Source organism: Mastigoproctus giganteus, chromosome 7, assembly GCF_048544385.1.
Source record: "Mastigoproctus giganteus isolate SK-2022 chromosome 7, ASM4854438v1, whole genome shotgun sequence".
NCBI classification, from domain to species: Eukaryota; Metazoa; Arthropoda; class Arachnida; order Uropygi; family Thelyphonidae; genus Mastigoproctus; species Mastigoproctus giganteus.
The window spans coordinates 64,168,352-64,189,670 of NC_143581.1; the positions used below are offsets into that span (position 1 = coordinate 64,168,352).

General features: G+C 36.0%; 1 protein-coding gene across 1 annotated transcript in view; it reads right to left on the reverse strand.

The window, feature by feature from the left end:
* Window positions 1–1,109: 1,109 nt before the first annotated feature.
* Window positions 1,110–21,319, reverse strand: part of Syn1 (Syntrophin-like 1) — a 165,324-nt gene continuing 145,114 nt past the window's right edge. The window contains exon 6 of the mRNA XM_090377692.1: window positions 1,110–1,749. Within this exon, the coding sequence (XP_090233818.1) occupies window positions 1,657–1,749 (93 nt within the window). The 3' untranslated portion in view covers window positions 1,110–1,656. The remainder of the gene's footprint in view (window positions 1,750–21,319) is intronic.

Below are 21,319 nucleotides of genomic sequence, written 5' to 3' on the forward strand. Positions count from 1 at the left end.
CACATAAAACATCTTTCGTGCATATGGGGTACACATGCGATTTTTTCCCCCCTCAGTATTTATTCTAGCAACCTTATTGTCATATATTTAATGCATCCCATATTAATTTTTTTCTGTTATACAACTGAACCCTCTTTATAATATTATACATTATTATTAGTTTTACTGTTTTGTATGTTTTCCAATGAAAAAATAAAATACAATAAAATGAATATTCAAATTCAATAATGTTGTGCAATTCATGTTTTAGAAAAACTTGCAACTATTTCAACAACAAACCACCAGGATGGTTTTATTACAAAACATTTTGAAAGATACAATCTACTGTACATATTTCAACAGAAGCTTCCTCAGCTTAGCTCCTGGTTATAATAATTCATTCTTAATCAAGTGATGATTACATTGACTTTGATATTTTTATTTGTATAAAAATGTTGTTACATTATACAAAAACAAGAAGTGACTTAAAAGGTATGAAAGTGAGAGCCAGGGAGGGAATTATTCACATATTGGCTAGACAGGATGATGAATAATGTATTCAAAGATGTTTAACATTTCTCTATTGTTTTACATTCGTAGTAGTATCTGTAAACATTAATATTACATCTTGAAATAAATCTGACAAAACTGTTTGTTATACTGAGACTAGTAACAACAAAATCTCTATCAACAATAAAAACTAATACAAATAGGCTCTCTCCCCATCTCCTTTTCAAAATAAAATATCCTTTCCTTCCTCTGAAGAATCCAGTATGAACTTCGTTTTACAATATTTCACTGAATGTATCAAACTCAACTGATTTAAATAGTTATATTTTACAGGAAGTTTTTTTTTTTTTTGATAATTTAACTTAAAATTGTAGATAACAACACTTATTTATAAAAATATTACAGATATTTATTAAACAAGGCAGTTTTAAGTTTCATCAAGTTGCTCAATACTCTGTTTCCCATATCATTTTATGTTTTTGCAAACAATATTAGCAAGAAGACATTTTTGTAATGTTGGATCAAAATGAGTTTTCTAGTTGGACTTAAAACCACTGAAATTTATGATAGGATGATATATGAATTGTCAACAGTAAGCTAACTTATTTAATTCACTGCCTTTTTATTAACAAACTTTTGACAATTTTTTTATTAAAGTACATTGTGGATGCTTAGCAGTATATGTTCATTAAACTTCATTTTTTTTTTTTATTCCTGAGATATATATTTGTACCCTCCATTTATCTATATACTTACATGACATATCTAGTAAGTGGTTATTAGATATTTCATCATTGGGAAAAATAATCTCTAGACTGTGGCAAGTGAAAAGGGATGTCAAATTGAACTAAGCCACAATGCACAAATCTCCTTCCTGTACACTCAAAACATGAGAGCTCACTTTCTTGCAAAGCCAACAGTCACATATCACCAGCTTCACCTGGAATCAAGCACAGGCTTGGTTAGAAACAAAGCACTGGCTTAAGAACATACCTGCAGTTTCAAGTTTGTACCTCCGAAGGAAAAAAAGGTCATCCTCACATGGTTAATGAAGAGGAAGCCAATAGGTTAGGAAGCAAGGTACTGTATTAAGTATCAGGTATTCTATTTTATGTGGATTTATGGCAGATAACTTTGCTGTTCCCAATCCTCCACCTGCTGTAATTGTCATGCCATCAGTCCTAGACGAGTAACCTTAGCTGACAAGTAGGTGTGCAAGGTAAAAACAAATGGTTTTGGAGACTGCAACATGTCAAGTTCCTTGAAAGAAAATTTAGTGTCAAATTATTTTAAAAATCTGCTTTACATAAGTATAAAATTTAACAGTTTTATAAACAAATTTATCAAAACACAGGTTTTGCAGAATATAATCCAGACAATAGTTATTTGTAGAAATGAACTACCAACTGTGTAAATTTTGGTAAGCAATTTAATCAACAGGTTGCTGATACAATACACAAACATATATATATATATATACATACACACAAAAAATATGTGTCAAGAAGTTCCCTGACTGGGTACACATCACTGCAGTCAATAAACAGCACAATCTGTTGTCGTCATATTGCAAGCTTTGACATGCATGTATGTAGAAGTTTATTAATCTCTTTAGTCTAAATTAATTAATTAATTTGATAATATGAACCAGAGCTATAATGTTCAATATGTTCTACGTTGATATCAATATTTGTAAAAGAATAAGAGAAATTTACCTCAATTGTAGACCACTTCCGTATGATACTCTCCAGAAGTTAAAACGAAAACAATTAAAAAATCAGAAATCTTACATTACAGTAAGAAATAATTAACAGTAATTAAAAATCAAAAGACCACAATTAAAAATCAATTTAACCCAATTAAAAATTAAGTAAAAAATTTAATTTAACGAAAAAAATTGCAAAATGATTTTCTTTCCTGAAGCTGACAATGCTTTTCGACCATGTGTCAATCACAGGAATAAAAATTACCAAATAGGGGTGAGCATGGAACTTAAATAGGGATTATTTGTCTTCGCGCATGCATGTAAAAGACCACGAGTCGAAGATTAGATATGGCTGGTGAACATTAACAGAATTCTCGTGTAATTTAATTCGATGGTTTCTGCAATTAACAGTCTCGTATAATTACTTTGGACACTAAGTACTTTGGCCTCGTTAAATAAAAAAGTATGTTTTTCATTAACGGCATGAAAGGCTAATACTGATGCTGCTGAACGAGAAGCATGAACTGAGGCCATGTGTTAATTAACACGCGTAGAACCCTGATAACACGAGTCACAATCACTGCAAGAAATGTTGTATGTTAGGTCATTAATTTGTGTTGCGAACAAGGAAAGGACTGAGCGATTGTTCAGTATAGTGTGTAATTTCTGTATTGGCCTGGCTACAATTTTAAATTCGGTATCTTTCAAGAATCTGTTAAGTTGTTTGTGCCACTGTTCAACATAATGGACAGAAATAAAGTATTTTCTGATATTATTATTGTTGTTGGTGCATTTTTTTGTATTCTATCCTTTGCTTGTACCCTAATTCTGTGTATTGTAGCAAGTGGGTAACCCCTGTTTAAGAATCTGCTGGTTAATATTTGTATTTCTGAGCCCAAAAGTAGATTCTGTTGTTGAATATTTATAAGCATTGAGAAATCAATTAAATATAATTGATCTTTTGTAGGTGAAAGGGTGATAGCTGTTATAATGCAGAAGCAAACCCGTGTTTGTAGGTTTATGATAGATGTTAAATTGGATTTTATTCACTTCCCGAGTAAGCGTGAAATTTAGAAAATTTAATGACTTAGTATCTTTACTCTCCCTCTCCAATGTAAATCTGAGTTTAGAATGAATATTATTAAATGAATGTAAAATGTCTTGGATAGTGCTACTAACGGTAATGACTAGAACATCATCTAAATACCTCCCATAGTATGTGATATGGGATAGAAAAGGTGTCAAATGTACACGTTCAACCGTTGAGAGATAGATCTCTGATATTAGGCCACTCAAGCTTAATTCCATTGGCAAAACAAAAATTTGTTTGTATAGTTTCTCTAAAGGTGATATAGTAGGCTTTAACTAGTTTAATTAAGTAAAAAATTTCCTTAATAGGAAGCTTTGTATAATTAACCAGTATCGAGTTATTATTTAACATATCCCAAAGAATATCTAATGTGTATTTAATGTTTACATTCGTATATAATGAGGCAATGTCTAGTGAGAATAAATTATCATTACTGCCACGTCTAGAGTCCTTAAGGTTATTAGCGTACAGCAGGCCCTCGTTATAACGTGGTTTGTGTTACGCTAATTCACTATAACGCTGTTCTTATATTATAAGAATAGTCTTATAATATAAGTTCTTAAATTATAAGAACTTATATAACTTACATTTAAATATAAGTTCTAAATATAATATTTAGATATGTTCTATAATATAAGTTAAATATAAGTTCTTATATTTAAATATAAGAATTTATATTACCTTATTTCCCCATGTATAAGACGCACCTTAATTTTGGGGCCCGAAATTTGAAAAAAAAAAAAAAAAAAAAATGTATTACATAAAGTTACTGAACTCAAGTTTTATTCATCATAAAATTCATACAACTCCTCATCACTGTCAAAATTCCCATCCATTAGCTTGTCCTCATCTGTGTCTGATAACGAATCATTGTAGTAGTAGTAGTGGCATGTGATGCAAGAAAGCAAGTGTATGAGCTTATGAAGCATCAGCCAAAAAAAAAAATATCACACCATTCCCTCTAAATGCCTGTCCAGTTCCTCCTTAAATTTATTTAACCTATCAACTTCCACAACGACAGATGGAAGAGTGTTCCAGCAATTAACCGCCCACTGGCTAAAGGCAAATTTCCGCACATCTATTCTACATCTGTCTTTTCTTAATATGAATTTATGCCCCCTTAGGTTCGTAATCTGAACAAATGGAAGGATCCCATCAGAATTCAGCGTGCTTAACCCATTATACACCTCAACCAGATCACCACACAGGTGCTTAGCATCCAGCCACTGCAATTTGCAGAACTCAAGCGTCTCTTGGTAAGAGGATCCCTTCATTTCCCTCACCAATCTTGTTGCCCTTCTCTGTACATGCTCAAGCAAATCTACATCCTTCCTAAAATGAGGCCTCCAGACCTGCATGCAGTACTCAAAGCGCGGCCTGACCATTGCCTTATACAGAAGAGGGACAATCACCTCCTCCTCCCTGCTAGCAAAATTCCTATATATCATTGACAAAACCCCATGACCTGCCCTGGCAGCACTGCTCAGAAAACTTCATATTTGACTGCACAATCACTCCCAGGTCTTTTTCATTTTCTACTACCTTAAGTGTAGTACCACACAGTTGGTACGTTTCTCTGCGATTACTTCTACCCATATGCAGTACTTTGCATTTGTCAAGGTTAAACTTCAGTTGCCACTTCTTAGCCCATCTGCCCAAATTATTTAGATCCTGTTGCAGTAGCACACTGCCATTACTGTCATTAACAACTCTGCCAACCTTTGTATCATCTGCAAACTTCGACACTAAGCCTGATATACCTTCACCAATATCATTGATAAATATACAAAACAAAAGTGGACACAACACCGAACCCTGTGGGACTCCACTAATAACATTAGTAAAAGAAGAGCAGCACCCGTTGATTACCACCTTCTGTCTTCTCCCACTCGACCACCCTTTTATCCATTGTAGCAACTTACCCTTAATACCATTCTGCTCCAATTTGTACAATAGACTTCCATGCGCAACAGTGTCAAAAGCTTCCATGAAATCCAAATATTTCATCCCATCCTGATATCAAAATAATTTTTTGCATCCAGTTCCTTTGTAACCACATCATAATATCCTATCAAAAATATTAAATTTGTCAGACAAGACTTTCCCTTAACAAACCCATGCTGTGTCTTAATTATTGCTGCAGTCTTGTCTAGATGATCCTGCAATGCATCTTTAACCAGTGACTCCATTATTTTACCCGGAACCGAAGTTAAACTAACTGGTCTGTAATTACTCGTGTCACCCTTCGATCCCCCTTTGTGAACTGGGGATACATTTGCACATCTCCAGTCCGTGGGGACCTCCCCTGAGTCCAAGGATGCTCTCATAATTATGAGAGCATCCTTGATATTATCCCAGGATCTTTTCACCCAGGTACAAACTTCTCCAATAGAGTTTCTTCACTCTTCCTGCTGGTGTCAAATTTTCCCCAGAAGACCTCATCCATTGGTTCCATTCGTCTCTCATGGCAGCTTTGAAGGGTTTGTTAATGCTGACATCAAGTGGTTGGAGCTGGGATGTCAAGCCTCCAGGTATGACGGCAAGTTTTGTTTTTTGCTCTGCAGCAGTCTTCTTTGTGTTTTTTGTTGTGTGCCCTGAACTGATCAAGCACCAATAGGACAGGTTTGCGTAAGATCCCACCTGGTCTCCTGCTCCAAACTTTCTCAAACCAGATTTTCATCCCATCCTGATCCATCCAACCCTTGTCATAAACGTGGACAATCACTCCTCGAGGAATGTCTTCTTTTGGCCTTGTTTTGCGTTTGAAAATCAGCATAGGAGGCAGCTTGGTTCCATCGGCACAACAAGCTAGAACAACTGTATAATGGCTCTTTTCATGTCCACTTGTCTTCACAGTTACAGTTTTCACCCCCTTCTTATCAACAGTTCTGTTACTTGGAACATCAAATTGAAGGGGGGACTTTGTCCATATTTGCAATCTGTCCCAACTCAAACTGATATGTCTTCCGACATTGAACGACAAAACGATGAAATTCAAGGACCTTCTGCTCATAGCTTTCAGGCTGTTTGTTTGTTATTTGGTTTTTAGGAGCATTAGCAACTAAGGCCATATTTCTCCGGGGATATGCGGTGATCATTCCCTGACCTTTCCGCATCCTCCGTATTTGGTGGTCACGGGCTTGAACCCCAGTCTAATCAAGAAGCGTGTGCTACGCACCGATGCTCCTGGCTACGGAGGCGCCTAGCTTTCAGGCATCCTTTGGGCAAGTCTGGTGCATTTACGCATGCTTAGTCCATTCTGTTTCATGAACCTGAAGCACCAATATTTTCCTCCTTTGAAATCAGTAACTTCTTTTTCATCAGCAATTCTTCTTGCCTCATGCTGAACCATCTTTGTGGACACAGGAATTCCAATTGCCCTTTGCTCTTCAATCCATATCTTCAATTCCCTCTCTAAATCAGGCCATTTTACTGAATTGCCTCTCATGACCTTCTTCTGCTGTGGTGTTTTCGGTAGGGTTTCTTCTTCCCGTACCAGTCTCGGATTGTTTTCTCAGTTGGAGGAGGACCAAACTTATGTTCAGCAGCACGATTTCCATTCACTTTTGCAATCTGGGTCACTTTTAACTTGAATTCAGCACTGTACAAAAATCTTTTCTGAGCCATTTCTGGGCAGAACGTGGCAAAATGTAACCTAATATACCGGTAACAAGTGCGAAACAATGAGCACAAAGACAACAAGCGCGAAAAAGCGGGAAATGCAAGTAAAAAAATCTACAACCACTGTATAAGACGCATCCAGTCTTTAGACCCCAAATTTTTCGAAAAAGAGTGCGTCTTATACATGGGGAAATACGGTATATACAGTAAACCCCCACTATTTGTGGGGGTTACGTTCCTGAGAAATGTCGCGAATACCGAAAACGCGAATACTGAGTTATGGCTCCCATAGTAATAAAGGGGTTCCGTTCCAAAGTATGAAATATATAAGAAAAACTAGTCTAAAATTTTGTCTATGTATGTATTATATGTACCTTCATAATATGACTATGTACATAGACAGTACATAGTGAAATGCAAGCGTATGGCATTGAAATGAAAATAAGAAACAATTTAATATTAAATGTAATATTTATTAGAAATTTCAAACAAATCTTTCAAACCAGCGCCTTTGCTTGCTAGCAAAAAAAAACATCCCGCCAGTGCTATCACCAGTTTCGCTAAAGTGTTGATAAAGGAGTTTTGCCTTTTCGCGAATGATGAGTGAACTTAACGGAATTTTATTTTGAGTTCGGTCTTCTATCCACAGATTTAAAGCCTTTTCCATTTTTTCTAATTTAACATCGCGAGTTACAGAGCAAATTTTTGAAGCAATTAGCGCGTTTTCACGGACACTACGGCGGATTTTTTCTTCCGATTTTTTGATTGATCGTACCGTTGCCTCATTGATTTTATAATGTTTTGCCACTGAGGAGACACTTTCACCATTAGAAATTTTGTCTAATAACTCAATTTTATTCGCTAATGTCATCACCTTCTTTGATATTTTCACATTTCTCTTTTTATTCGTAGCCATATTTTTGTACGAGTTAGAAAGAACTTGTCCACAATAAAGTCACTTTCTTCCGTTAACACACTCGAAAAAGTCTGTTTTACACTGCAAAATGGTAGATTTATCATTTTTGTAAGCATATCAATTTATAAATTGATAAATTTATTCAATTTATAAACATATAAATTAAAAGCAAACGACGAAACCTTCCATGACAAACGCATAACACATACTGAACAAGGATTAGCGAGAAAAATCCACGCTCGCGATTTTGTCACCCCTCTCCCCCCCCACCCACTGAGCGCTGTTTTGACCGGGAAAGATAATTTTAGCCACGCCCATGTTTTTTATGGCGGAAAATATTCACGGCGCTTTAAAATTCACATTTTTTTAGGTTTCATTTTATATTAAATCGGCGATCACGAATACAGATACCGCGAATAGCGGGGGTTTACTGTACTGTCACAATCACTACAATGCTCTTTTACAGATTGCATTTTTGGCATATTTAAAGAAATTGTTTCATTTGATGGAGTCGATAGCTTGAAAATGAATAGCAAAACAGCTTTAAAACATTTCCCACGCCGACTTGAGAAATTTTCCCACGCTCAGGGAAATTTTCTCGCACGCTAATTTAATTGCAGTACAGTGACTTGTTACATAGTTCTGAGATCAACATTTTAAAAAATGATCAAGTATATTGCTTGTAATATTTGCGTTATATGCATTTATCCAAAGTCTAGTCATCACTCAGTACAGTATTAGACATCATGCGTAACAGATAGTTTACTTGAACATTGTATCATAATTAATGCAAACAACGCAGTTACATTTTCGAAGAGTTAATAATGGCAGATAAGAACCACACCTTGAGTTCTGTATACAGGTCTGGAGGCCTCATTTCAAGGATGTAGAGCTGCTGGAACGAGTACAGAGAAGGGCAACAAGGTTAGTGAATGGAACAAAGGGTGGATCTTACGAAGAAAGGCTTAAGTTTTGCAAATTACAGTGTCTGGAGACTAGGCACTGGTGAGGTGATCTGATAGAGGTGTATAAAGCCTTGAATGGTTTGAGCATGCTCAATGCTGACTGGATTCTGCCTCTTGCTCAGAATAATCACCTGAGAGGACATAAATTCAAATTGAGAAAAGACAGATGTAGGACAGATGTCCGGAAATTTGCCTTTAGGTAGTTGGTTGGTGGAACAGACTTCCATCTCTTGTTGCGGACGTTGATAGCCTAAATAAATTTAAGGCTCAGCTGGACAGGTATTTCGAACGAACAGAGGGGTGGAGTGGAAGTTTTTTTTTTTTTCTGGCTGATGCTGCATAAGCTTGCTTTCTTGCATCATATGCCTCTACTAATGCTAATGAAAAAGCAACATCTGGATGCTCTACGAAGACTATAAATGTAAAAAAAAAGACTGAATTTGAAAATTAAATGATACGTTTTGAAGCTAAACGATTCTGTTCAACAACAAGCGGATGTGTGCCATAATTTATGACTGGCAAGTTTAACTGTAAGAACAATTATAAAAAATAAGGAATTAATTTTAGTAGCGTAAAGACAGCCGTTCCACTGCAAGCAACTAGGGCTAGGCCAGCTATTAGGATTGCAATGGGGAGACTTTAACTAATTTTATTGAAGATAATATCCAATGCAGAATTCTGTTAAGTTAAATATTATAAAAAATAAAAAAAAAAAAAGAGAGAGGGAGATTAGCCTATATGATGATCTGAAGAAAACTCAACAAAAAAAAAAAAAAAAAAAAAAAAATGTGGAACCATTTAAAACTAGTAAGGGCTGGTTGAATAGATTTAAAATCCAGGGAGAAGCCGCAAGTGCAGATCAAGGAGCCAAACTTTCAAACAAGTTTTTAACATAGATGAAGCAGGACTTTTTTGGAAACAAATGCCTAAAAGAAGTTTCGTGTTGAAAGAAGAAAAAACATCCCAGGTTTCAAAGCGGTGAAGGATCGGTTGACTTTATTGTTGGGTGGTAATGCTGCGGGGATTTAATATTAAATCCCTGCAGCATTACCAAACCCCTTTTGGTTTACCAGGAAGAGGGCCAGAGTACAACAAAAAACCGACACATTTTTCATGCTTTTAATTGGATTTTAAGTTTAATTTTGATACGTAAGTAGTTACCACATACTTATATATGTTTGTAATGCAGAATATTTCATATGTACAAATATTTGAATATTAAATATTTTGACCGACATTTATGCATCTTTTCACTACCGTTTATTATTGATTAGGAAATATCCTATGGCACTGACTGCAACTCACAAATACACGTTACCTTATGGGAATGCAGTGCTCGCTTAGTGCGGATTCACTTAGCGCTCCGTTTTTCTGGAAAGAATTATCAGAGTTCCAAATTGTATTGCATGTCTAAATGGTTTTATAATGCTATATACATGTGTGGCCAAGGATGAAAATGCCGAGTTTCTGTAGGAAACAATAGGTTTGGTTTGGTTTTTTTTTTTTAGGAGCATTAGCAACTAAGGCCATATTGCTCGGGGATATGCGGTGGTCATTCCTGACCTCTCCGCATCCTTCGTATTTGGTTGTGACGGGCTCGAACCAGGGTCTAATCAAGAAGCATATGCTACGCACTGCTGCTCCTTCCCACCTGGCTACAGAGGTGCCAGGAAACAATAGGTCGAATAGGAAATCCGGTCTTATGTAATTTTACCTGGTGGTAAAATGCAGGGATATTGTATGTTCTGGCCTTCAATTCCTTTAACTGAGCCATAGTAAAGTAGTCATTTTTTTGATACATGGTTAACATTTTATTGTATTGATTGACCAAATTGGTAAATAGTGCTGGGTCTACTTCAAGATAAGTGGAAACATCTGATACAACTGACTCTAACTTATTAATATAATCAGGTTTATTAAGTATTACCACTGTATCTCCTTTATCAGCTCTCTGAATAATAATGTTTTTATATTCCCGAAGTTCACGTGAATCTGAACTGTCGTGTATTCAGTTTAGGAAGTTGCATTTCTTTTATGTTATTCACCACCTGGTTAACTTGTTGAATAAATAAATCTTTTTTCTGGAACATTACGAAGTCCAAATTCAATATCAATTTCGCACTATTTTTTAGGTAGTTTTCAGGGTGGTAAATTGTAATTTAATCCTTTGGATAAAAGTGAAATCTGGTCCTGCGATAGCATATACGAGGAAAGATTTGTAACCTGTTGTCGGTTCGCTGAACACTGGGCGAGAGGGTGTTCACAATTAAAAAGTTATCTACATCCTAACGATTGGTCTGTATTGAAGACTGCATAAATTTGCGACATGAAGCACAGGCCTCAGAAATAAAAAAAGAGACAAGTTAACAAACTGAATACATTATCGGGAGGGTCAAGACAGGTTCATATGAGTCCTAACACATTGATGCGAGCAAATGCATACGGGTTTTGTGATGACCCCCCCCCCACATACGCCCAACGGTCTACCACAGAATACTTCAGCTAGTTCGCGAACACCCAACGTTCAACATTTTTGGTAATTTGTTCCATGACCTTAGAAGTTGAAATTTTCACTATATAACTCTCTGAAAGGTCGTTTTTATAGTGTAAATTGTATTAGTTACCAATTGAAATCATTAAAATGAACTACACTTTCATCCTTATCATACGTTCTGTTATAAGAATCAATTTTGAACGCCTCTGTGATATTTTTCTAAAACACATTCCTGGAGGTCACTACCATAAAACAATAAAAACAATTTGCACTTTCCGGTTTATTGGGCTTTTCTTTTAGAGCAAACAATTATAAACGGGTAGTAAACTCCATGTTATTGCTTTTGCAGAAATACCGATAGCTGGAATTGTGTGGGTGTTTTTTACGTTATTATGGTGGAATGTGTACCCCTTTACTGAAATCTTAAATTGTATAAAAAACATGAATAAATTTTCAGAATCTTCTCTTCATTCCTTTTTTTAAAGCTTCATAAACTTGTTACTCCGTGCAAATCATGTTAGTTGCAATTTGTGTGTTCTTTTAAAATTAAAGAGAAGATTATCTAGCATTAGTAGAGGCATATGGTGCAAGAAAGCAAGCTTATTCAGCATCAGCCAAAAAAAAAAAAAAAAAAACCTAACATTTCACCCCTATGTTCGTTCGAAATACATGTCCAGCTGAGCCTTAAATTTCTTTAGGCTATCAACTTCAACAACAAGTGATGGAAGTCTGTTCCACCAACCTACTACCCGCTGGCTAAAGGCAAATTTCCGCACGTCTATCTTACATCTGTCTTTCCTCAATTTGAATTTATGCCCTCTCAGGTGATTATTCTGAGCAAGAGGAAGAATCCCATCGGCACTGAGCATACTCAAGCCATTCAAAGCCTTATACACCTCTATCAGATCACCTCGCCAGTGCCTAGTCTCCAGACTGTAATTTGCAAAACTTAAGCCTTTCTTCGTAAGAGCAACCCTTTGTTCCATTCACTAATCTTGTTGCCCTTCTCTGTACTCGTTCCAGCAGCTCTACATCCTTCTTGAAATGAGGCCTCCAGACCTGTATACAGTACTCAAGATGTGGCCTGACCATTGCCTTATACAGGATATAATCACCTCCCTATCCCTGCTAGAGAAATTCCTGTATATCATTGATAAGACACTATGAGCTACTCTTGCAGCTCGTCTGCACTGCTCCGAGAACTTCATATCTGCCTGCACAACCAACCCCAGGTCCCTTTCATTCTCTACCACTGTCAGTGTAGTACCGCAGAGTTGATACGTTGCTCTGGGGTTACTGTTTCCCATATGTAGGTACTTTACATTTGTCAATGTTAAACTTCATTTGCCACCTCTCAGGCCATCTGCTCAACCTTTCTAGATCCTGTTGCCGCAGCATAGCATCAGTAGTGACCTTAACACCCCTGCCAACCTTTGTATCATCTGCAAACTTGGACATTAAGTTTGATATACTATCATCAATATCATTTATAAATACAGAAAACAACGGACCCAACACTGAACCCTGAGGAACTCCACTAATAACATTAGTCCACGTTGAGCAGTGTCCATTGATTACCACTCTCTGTGTTCTGCCACTCAACCATCCCTTTATCCATAGCAGCAATTTGCCTCCAATGCCACACTGCTCCAATTTGTGCAGCAGTCTTCCATGTGCAACAGTATCAAAAGCCTTTCTAGGAAGAAATATATAATATCAAAGTTATTCCCTGCATCCAGTTCTTTTGTGACTACATCATAGTATCCAATCAAATTGGTCAGGCAAGACCTTCCCTTAACAAAACCATGCTGTGTCTGAGCTATAACTGAATTCTTGTCTAGATGATCCTGCAGTGCTTCTTTAACCAGTGCCTCCATTAATTTTCCTGGAACACAAGTTAAACTAATAGGTCTATAATTACTTGTGTCAGCCTTTGATCCTCCTTTGTGAATTGGGGTTACATTTTTATGTCTCCAGTCTATGGGTACCTCCCCTGAGTCCAAAGAAGCTCTCATAATTATGGCTAATGGTTTGCTTACTTCCTTTGCTGCCTCCTTTAATATAACTGGATAGATCCCATCCACCCCGAGTGCCTTTTTTATGTTTATCCTCAACAATTTCTCCTCCACTTTCCTCAGAGTTATTACAAAATCATCTAGCTCACTGCCAATGTTTACTTCACCTATGACATTCCCCTTCCTGAATAACTTCTCATGTGTGAATGTAGATGCAAAATACTCGTTTAGATTGTTAGCCACCTGAGCAGGATCCTCAACTGTTGAACCATCAATATCTAGTGGACCAATCTGATTCATCCCTTTCCTTCTTGAGTTTAAATAGTTCAAGAACTCTTTTCTGTTTTTCTTTGCTTCCTTTGCCAAGGATTTCTCATAATCTGCCTTTGCCTGCCTAATCTCCTTTATGACTTGGTTACAGACAAACTTATATCATAGGCTTCCATGTCACCCATTAATTTGTATGTATCCCATGCATTTTTCTTCTCTGCCATGTCTCATTAGTTCATCTGACATCCATTTAGCCCTGAACCTTGAACAATATTTCTTAGTTGGATGTAAAGCCTGGTAGCTTCCAAGATTAGTTCTTTGAATGCTTGCCATTTTGAATTTGCTGTTGGTAACATCATTAGTTGGTCCCACTGTATAGAATTTAAATACTGTCTCAGACCATCATAGTCGCCTTTACGAAAGCAAAAACCCTTCCCTTTACCTCTGATGGTAGTTCCTTCCTTTAGTAAATCCCACTTCAGCACACTGTGATCACTGCCACCTAGTGGTTCCTTTATCTGCAGATTCTTAATGCATGAAGAATCACTACTGATAATCAGATCAAGAGTATTGCTCCCTCTAGTTGCCTCCCGAACATGCTGATGTAGAAAACAATCATCCAATAAATCCCCAAAAGCCTTGCTAGTGTGTGAGTGACCAACCCACAAATTCCAGTCGATATCTGGGAAATTAAAATCCCCCATTATAAGACTCTCTGATTTACTGGCCCACTCTATTTCCCTGTACAGTATCTTATTATACTCATCAGAGTCATTAGGCCTATAGCACACTCCTACTCTCAATTTTGATTTCCCTATGCTTATGTCACACCAAACTGACTCGACACTGCCCTGTCCATCGATGTCGACTGGCTTCACTTCCTTGGATTTTGTGTGTTTCTTAACTAATAGCATAACCCCTCCTCCCCTGTCTATTCTTTCTATACACATTGTATTCCCCAAATTCCAGTTCTGCATTCCTTATATCTGTGTGACACCACGTCTCTGATATCTCAACAATATCTGCCTTTGATGTTTTGAGCAATACCTCAAATTCATCAAATTTATTTACCAAATCCTAGCATTGGTATACATGTAAGTATACATGCACCTGTTCTTATTCGTAGCTGTCGTAACACAACCCATGTGTTTATTTGTTCCGCAATGACTCCCAGCAGTCTCTGAAATCTTGGAAACAAACGCCTCTTGAAACATTTCTGAAGAAGACAACTCCTTGTGCAACACACTAACGAGTGCCGAGCCAATAATGAGTGATCAACGAGTGTGCATTTAGTCGATGATGATGAAGTATAAACGTCCTTTAACATTTGTAAGTCATAAATAATTCCTTTACTATAATTTGCTTAATTTTACAAGCTACGTTTTCATTTATTTGGATAAATCAATTATTGTTTAAACAAACTAATAAGCCAACTAATTTCATTGTTGAGAACGTAACCCCTATTTTTAACATTATGTATATGGGAAATAAATTCCCGCATTACGAGCACGTGCTAGGAACAAATTAACTCATAAAGTCGGGAACTACCTGTATATTATTTGAATAACTGAGCACTTTGTGCTTGGAGTCATAACACATCCTTTCTTTTTGGAGTCATAGGGATTAAACTTACCATATACTAGTATATGATAAGTTTGAAATAAGAAGAAAGGATATCATAACACATCCTTTCTTCTTTAGTGTCATAGGGATTAAACTTATATAATGTTAACAAAAGAATTTCTCCAAGTTGGCAACAATATACTTGATAGGGATCATACTATGGTTCTCCAGCTGTCACAATGATTGCACTGTAGTGGATTACCCATTAGCAAAAAAATAAGTTGTTTGTGTACTCATATGTACTCTAGCTAGTATTACCTTCTCACACCTCTTTGATCTAAAGCTGTAATACCATGTTTTTTGTTCTTTTATCTGCCAGTTCACATCTGCCACAATTATTTCCTTTTGCAATTTCCAGATTGTGAATATAGTGCCTTTATAATTTATGTATACAATGCAAAGTTATATGTTAAGTCATTGGCCTTGTTCCTAGCTCATTCTCATGGAATCCAGCATATCTGCCATTACCATTTTCAGAAAGTGCACATTAGAATGAATGGAATGAATAAGTTGTATGTTCTAAATGCTAGTTCTACTGCATAAAACTGCTATATAGCTACTACATTCTAGAGGTAATGAAATAAGTTTTAATCCATAACTTATGAATGTTCACAGTGTATATAAAGTTTCAATATACTAAAGGGTAGACACTATACTTCTACCCTTAAGGTCAAAAAATTCTTCCTCTGCCAAGTTACAACCATGCTACTCCTTGTTGCAATATTGTTATCAAGTGATATTTGACTGATTTTTATTTAATCTTGTTATGATTCTCATGAACAGGACGTGAATATAGGCATCTGTGCCACGTTGCACTACAAGAATCAATGTTCCCTAGCTAACAGAGTGCAAACAAGAAAATATCTGAGGCCACTGATTATCACCTGATAAAATGGACCATTTACTCCTGTGAATGTTATGTTATGGGAGAGGTTATATTTCACTGGCAACAGTCTGGAGGATTCTTTGGGAGCAACATTTACATCCCTATCATCTGCAGCCAGTAGAGAAGCTCTCTTACCAAATGGTTTTTCCAGCATGCATTCTGCCAGTGATTTATGTAGCAATGGGTTGACCCTCACTTCATTTCACTGGTTCTCTTTACAGATGAGGCACAGTTTATTGGGATGAGAATATCAATTTTCATAATCAACGGCTATGGCCATCAGAAAACCACATGGGATTGTTCAATCTTTATCTGCAAGTTTACGTACAGCATATCATTGGTAATTATTGTAATGGACCCTACATACTGCCACATAGACTTGATAGCAACAATTAGAGATTTTTTGGAAAACAATCTGCCAGCTTTGTTCAAAGATGTGTCGCTATAAATTAGAACATGCACATGGTTTATGTATATGGGGTTCCCACATTCCACTATTATTAGTCGTGAGTTGCTCAACACCTGTTATCCTGGCTGTTGGGTAGGCTGAAGAGGATTGACTATGTAGCCTCCACATGCATCAGATTTTAATACTTCAGATTTTTACACGTGGAAACTATTAAAAGCTCTAAGCTATTCCATTCCAGACAGCAGTGAAGTCTTCACAATTGCACTTCAGCTGTAACACAATCTTGAACACCCCAGGTAATTTTGGGCATATTTAAAAGTGAATGCAAAGATGGATTGATTCCTGTATTTCTGCTCAAGGAAGAAAAAGTGATAATTTAAAGGATTAAGATCCTTTGGTGAAGATCTTTTTTACTACCATGTCCCTTTCCTGCAATTTCCACTTTTCAAGCAACATTTGAAAAAAAAAAAAAATAAAATGAAAAAGTTCTATCAAAACATCACATACAGTGAAACTTCTCCTAACGGACACCTCTCGTTAACGGACATCTCTCTACAACGGACATTTTCAAATTCCCCAACTCACCTCCATTGGTTTTAACGTGTTTGCAGCTTCTGTCTAGCAGACATTCTCTGTAACGGACGCGGACAGGCAATCTGCACTGCTTCGTTTAGATTAGCACTTAATTTCATCTTCCCATAACGGACAGCGGGCGAGCTCGCGGCCCTTTTTCTAGGAACGTTTCTTCCACGTATTGCCTCAATCGTGCGTTTATTTTCTATTTCCGATTCTCTGAATTTTATCAAGGTTTACGTCGCGGTTCTAAACCCTTTTTTCAAGAATTTTAAGGCACGTGTAAAACTTCTGATGAATTCGGTGTGTGCAGGGATGGGAGGAATATGGTCGGCCTTTCGTCTTTTCAGTTTCAGTTTTGTTCAGTGTCGTGTGAAGTGCACAATGTCTTCTCGTAAACATTTAACTTTAAAAGATAAAGTCGAACTCATTAATGCGTATGATCGGCAAAAAAACAGTGTTCGCAATCTCGCTGCAAAATTCAAAATCGAGAAGATGAACTAAGCGATATCCTAAAGAAAAAAAATGAACTGCTCAAACAATTTTGGCAACACGTAAATGATCAGGTTCAAAAATCATTCCCGAAAACTGTTGGACTTCAAATTTGTCGCGCACGTGCTAAAAAAATTCCCATTAATGGGCCTATTATTAGGGAAAAGGCTTTGGAGGTTGCGAAATCTATGGGAGTAAATGAGTTCTGTGGGATGGCTAGACAAGTTCAAAACTCGGCATAAAATTTCTTGGAAAACCGTAAGTGGTGAAGGTGGATCTGTTGATACTGGGGTTGTAACAGAGTGGACCGTCAAATTGGAAGAGTTATGTCGTGATTTTGAAGCTAAGGATATTTACAACTGTGACGAAACAGGGTTGTTTTTTTAAAGCTCTTCCTGAAAACACAATGAGTCTAAAAAACGAAAATGCCAGGGCGGAAAAATTTCTAAGGAACGCTTGACTGTACTATTGTGTACAAATATGCTGGGAGACTTTGAACAACCTCTTGTTATAGGAAACCCACAAAATCCTCGTTGTTTCAAGGGCATAAAGTTGAATCTTTTGGATGTTGACTGGAAGTCTAATAAAAAAGCGTGGATGACACGAGATATCATGAGCGAATGGATAAGTCACTTTAACCAAAACATGATTCGTCAAAACAGAAAAATTATTCTTTTCATGGATAATGCTGCATTATCCATGAAACACTGAATTTTCCAACATTCAAACAACACCTGCACACTGAATTTTCCAACATTCAAATCATTTTTCTGCCACCAAACACATCTGCAGAGTATCAGCCCTTGGATTAAGGGATAATAAAAAATTTTAAACTTCACTACAGAAAACGTGTTTTAAGACATCTCATTGCAAACATGAACAATGTAAATGTGCGAGTGACCTTGCAAAGAAAATCAGCATCCTAGATGCGATTCAATGGATTTCCTCTTCAGTAAACGCAATTAGAAAACAAACTGTCATGAACTGTTTTGTAAAGTCTGGCTTCTCAAACGCAAAATTGAAGTTGTGAACAGCAATATGGAGCACCAAGAAGAACAAGAACTTCAACATCTATTGATAATGTACGATATTTCAGCTACAAGTGACCCTGGCTACAAAGATATAGACTCAAACCTCAGTACAGAAGATGGTGCTCTAAATATCAACAACATTATCATCGATATTTTTCAAGAAGTTCCTCATGAGGATGAAGAAATGGAAGGAAGTCATTCTGTCGAAGAACATATTAACGACGAACCACCGATGAAAATAGAAGAAGCACTCATACAAATCAATTGTTTAAAAATGTTTTTCGCCGCCGAAGAAGATACTGAAGGACTTTCGTTGGTTTCTTCACTCCAAACAAATGTTGAAAACAAAATTATCAGCTGGAAGAAGGTGCAGAAGAAAATAAGTGATTACTGTATGTATTTTTCTTAAGATAAAGTCATAATATGCATAGCACAATTGTGTGTATATTATTTACAAAAATATTGTGCAAAATCTGTATATAATTTAATTTAATTTTACATTAAACGCTTAACGATTTTTCTTTCTTTCTTTTTTTTTTTCTCCCTCAGACTTCTTGTTAGCGGACACTTCTCTCTAACGGACACATTTTCGTTCCCCATGGCTGTCCGTTAAAGGGAAGTTTCACTGTATTTACAAGTTGCTCAATTAGTGGGATTGTTATTTCCAGGTCCAGCACTAAGGGCGCACAAGTGAGGCACTTGCCACAGGTGCCGTCTAAAATAGGTGCCCTGTCATTAATAAAATGTTTTACATTTAACATTCAATAACAAATTTCTACTTTCTCTCTGCCTGTTTTACAACTTAAATTTTGGAAATATGTCTAAATTTAGGAATTATTAATAAACTATTTTGTTAACTGCTTTCTTTTAATGGTTCTGCAGAGTGCAGACACTTTTCTGTGGGTGCACAGGTAAATTTGCAAGGATTTAGTAATTTTCTCTGGGTTAACCTCACAAACCGAAATGCTTGATAGATGCACTACGGCATATGCATGCATATGATATGGATTAGGTGCCGTTACAAGGTTTTGCCTCATACATCATAAATGGTAGTGCCGTTCAGGTTAGTTCCAATATACTTTTGTGTGTTTCTACATAGGTATGTATTGTATCTGTAAGCTGCTGTTAAATTGTTTATCAAAATTAAAATGCAGAGTTATGCTGCTCATCATTTCTACATATAAACAAACCTGGAAAAGCTTTAAGCAATATAAATTAGGATCTAAACATTACAGACTGCATTTGTTAAAAAATCTCAACACAAGATAAGGAAAACAATTTCATTTTGTAATCTAGAATTTTTTGCAGTATATATTTCTACTCCCATATAGGCAAAGATTTATTTTTATTGTTTTTAATGGCAAGTTATATTGGAATGTCATTGTTTTGAACAACAACAAAAAAAAAAGCTCTTTGCTGAAAAAATTATCTCAAATGATTGGTGAAGCACACAGTGAAAAAGCTTTATCAAGAAGTAGGATATTTTGAATGGTACAAGCACTCCAAAAAAAAAAAAAAAAGGAAAGCAATATCACAGAGAATGATGCAAGGTCTTCTTGCACTTTAAAAAATTACTAACTTGTCTTCTGTGTTAGGATTATTCAGGCTGTTCGTCAAATAAGAACTGGATGACTCAACATAGCCTCTCAAGTTTGAATGTCAAAGTAATTGCTAAACCATAAGAAGTGGTAATTTAAACATGAATGGACAATACAACTTTTGTTTCTCAAGTTTTTAATAGCAGCAGCATATCAGAAGGAAACAGCTGACCTTCAAAAGAATTTGTTTAAATTCGGTATCATGATCTAGGATTTCTAAAAACAACGACAGAAAAATCGTGATGTTATCTTATTACCTGCAGAAAAAAACGTAAATTCTCTGAATGGAAGTTTTTAAAAACATCTCCCAAGAAGAAAAAATTTTGAACTTATGAGCCTAAAGATAAACTTAAGTTAAAATTATTATTATTATTTTAGGAGGTTATACTGTTGATATGATTGTACACAGTAGAGTGTCGATAATTTGAACTAATTGGAGCTGGGATAGTTTGGACTTCCAATTTATTCAGATTTTCGAAGTTATCAAAAAATACTATTCTGGAGACAAAAAAAAAAAAAAAAGGATTAGTAAGTTTAGAAATACAGTGGAGCATCGATAACCGAACTAACTGGGACCAGGGGGTAGTTCATCAGATATGGGTTCACCCAAACTTCATCTCTGTATCAACCACAAATAAACAGCATCTTTGAGGGATGGGTCATTAGCTGTTCTCGTAGTTTTTCTTTTTTTTGCACCATGTGAATCAAGTTTCAACGCGAAAATTAAAATTTTTTTCCTTTGTGTTTTTAATGTCTGTTATGGTTGACTTTTCAACCTTGTAAAATTTTTCTAACGAAGACTCACTTTCTCCCTTTGAAAGTCTGTTTAAAATCTCAATCTTCAATTCAATTCTTAAAAATTTCTGCTTCATTTTTAAAAGATGAAGAAAACTACAGTACGGTATAATTAAACTGTAGAAACTCTGTTCAAAATCTTTTTACTCTGTATCTCACTTGTGCATATTGTGTTAGTTGCAATTTCTGTGTGACTGAAGCTTTTTTTTTTTTTTTACCGTTTTAGAGTTTACAATCCAAAACAAGTAATATAAAAAAAAAAATTTTTAAAGTCAATTCCTACTTAGGTCAAAAAAGAAAAATTTTATTTTAGTTACTTTTTATTAAATAATTACAATTAATATAAA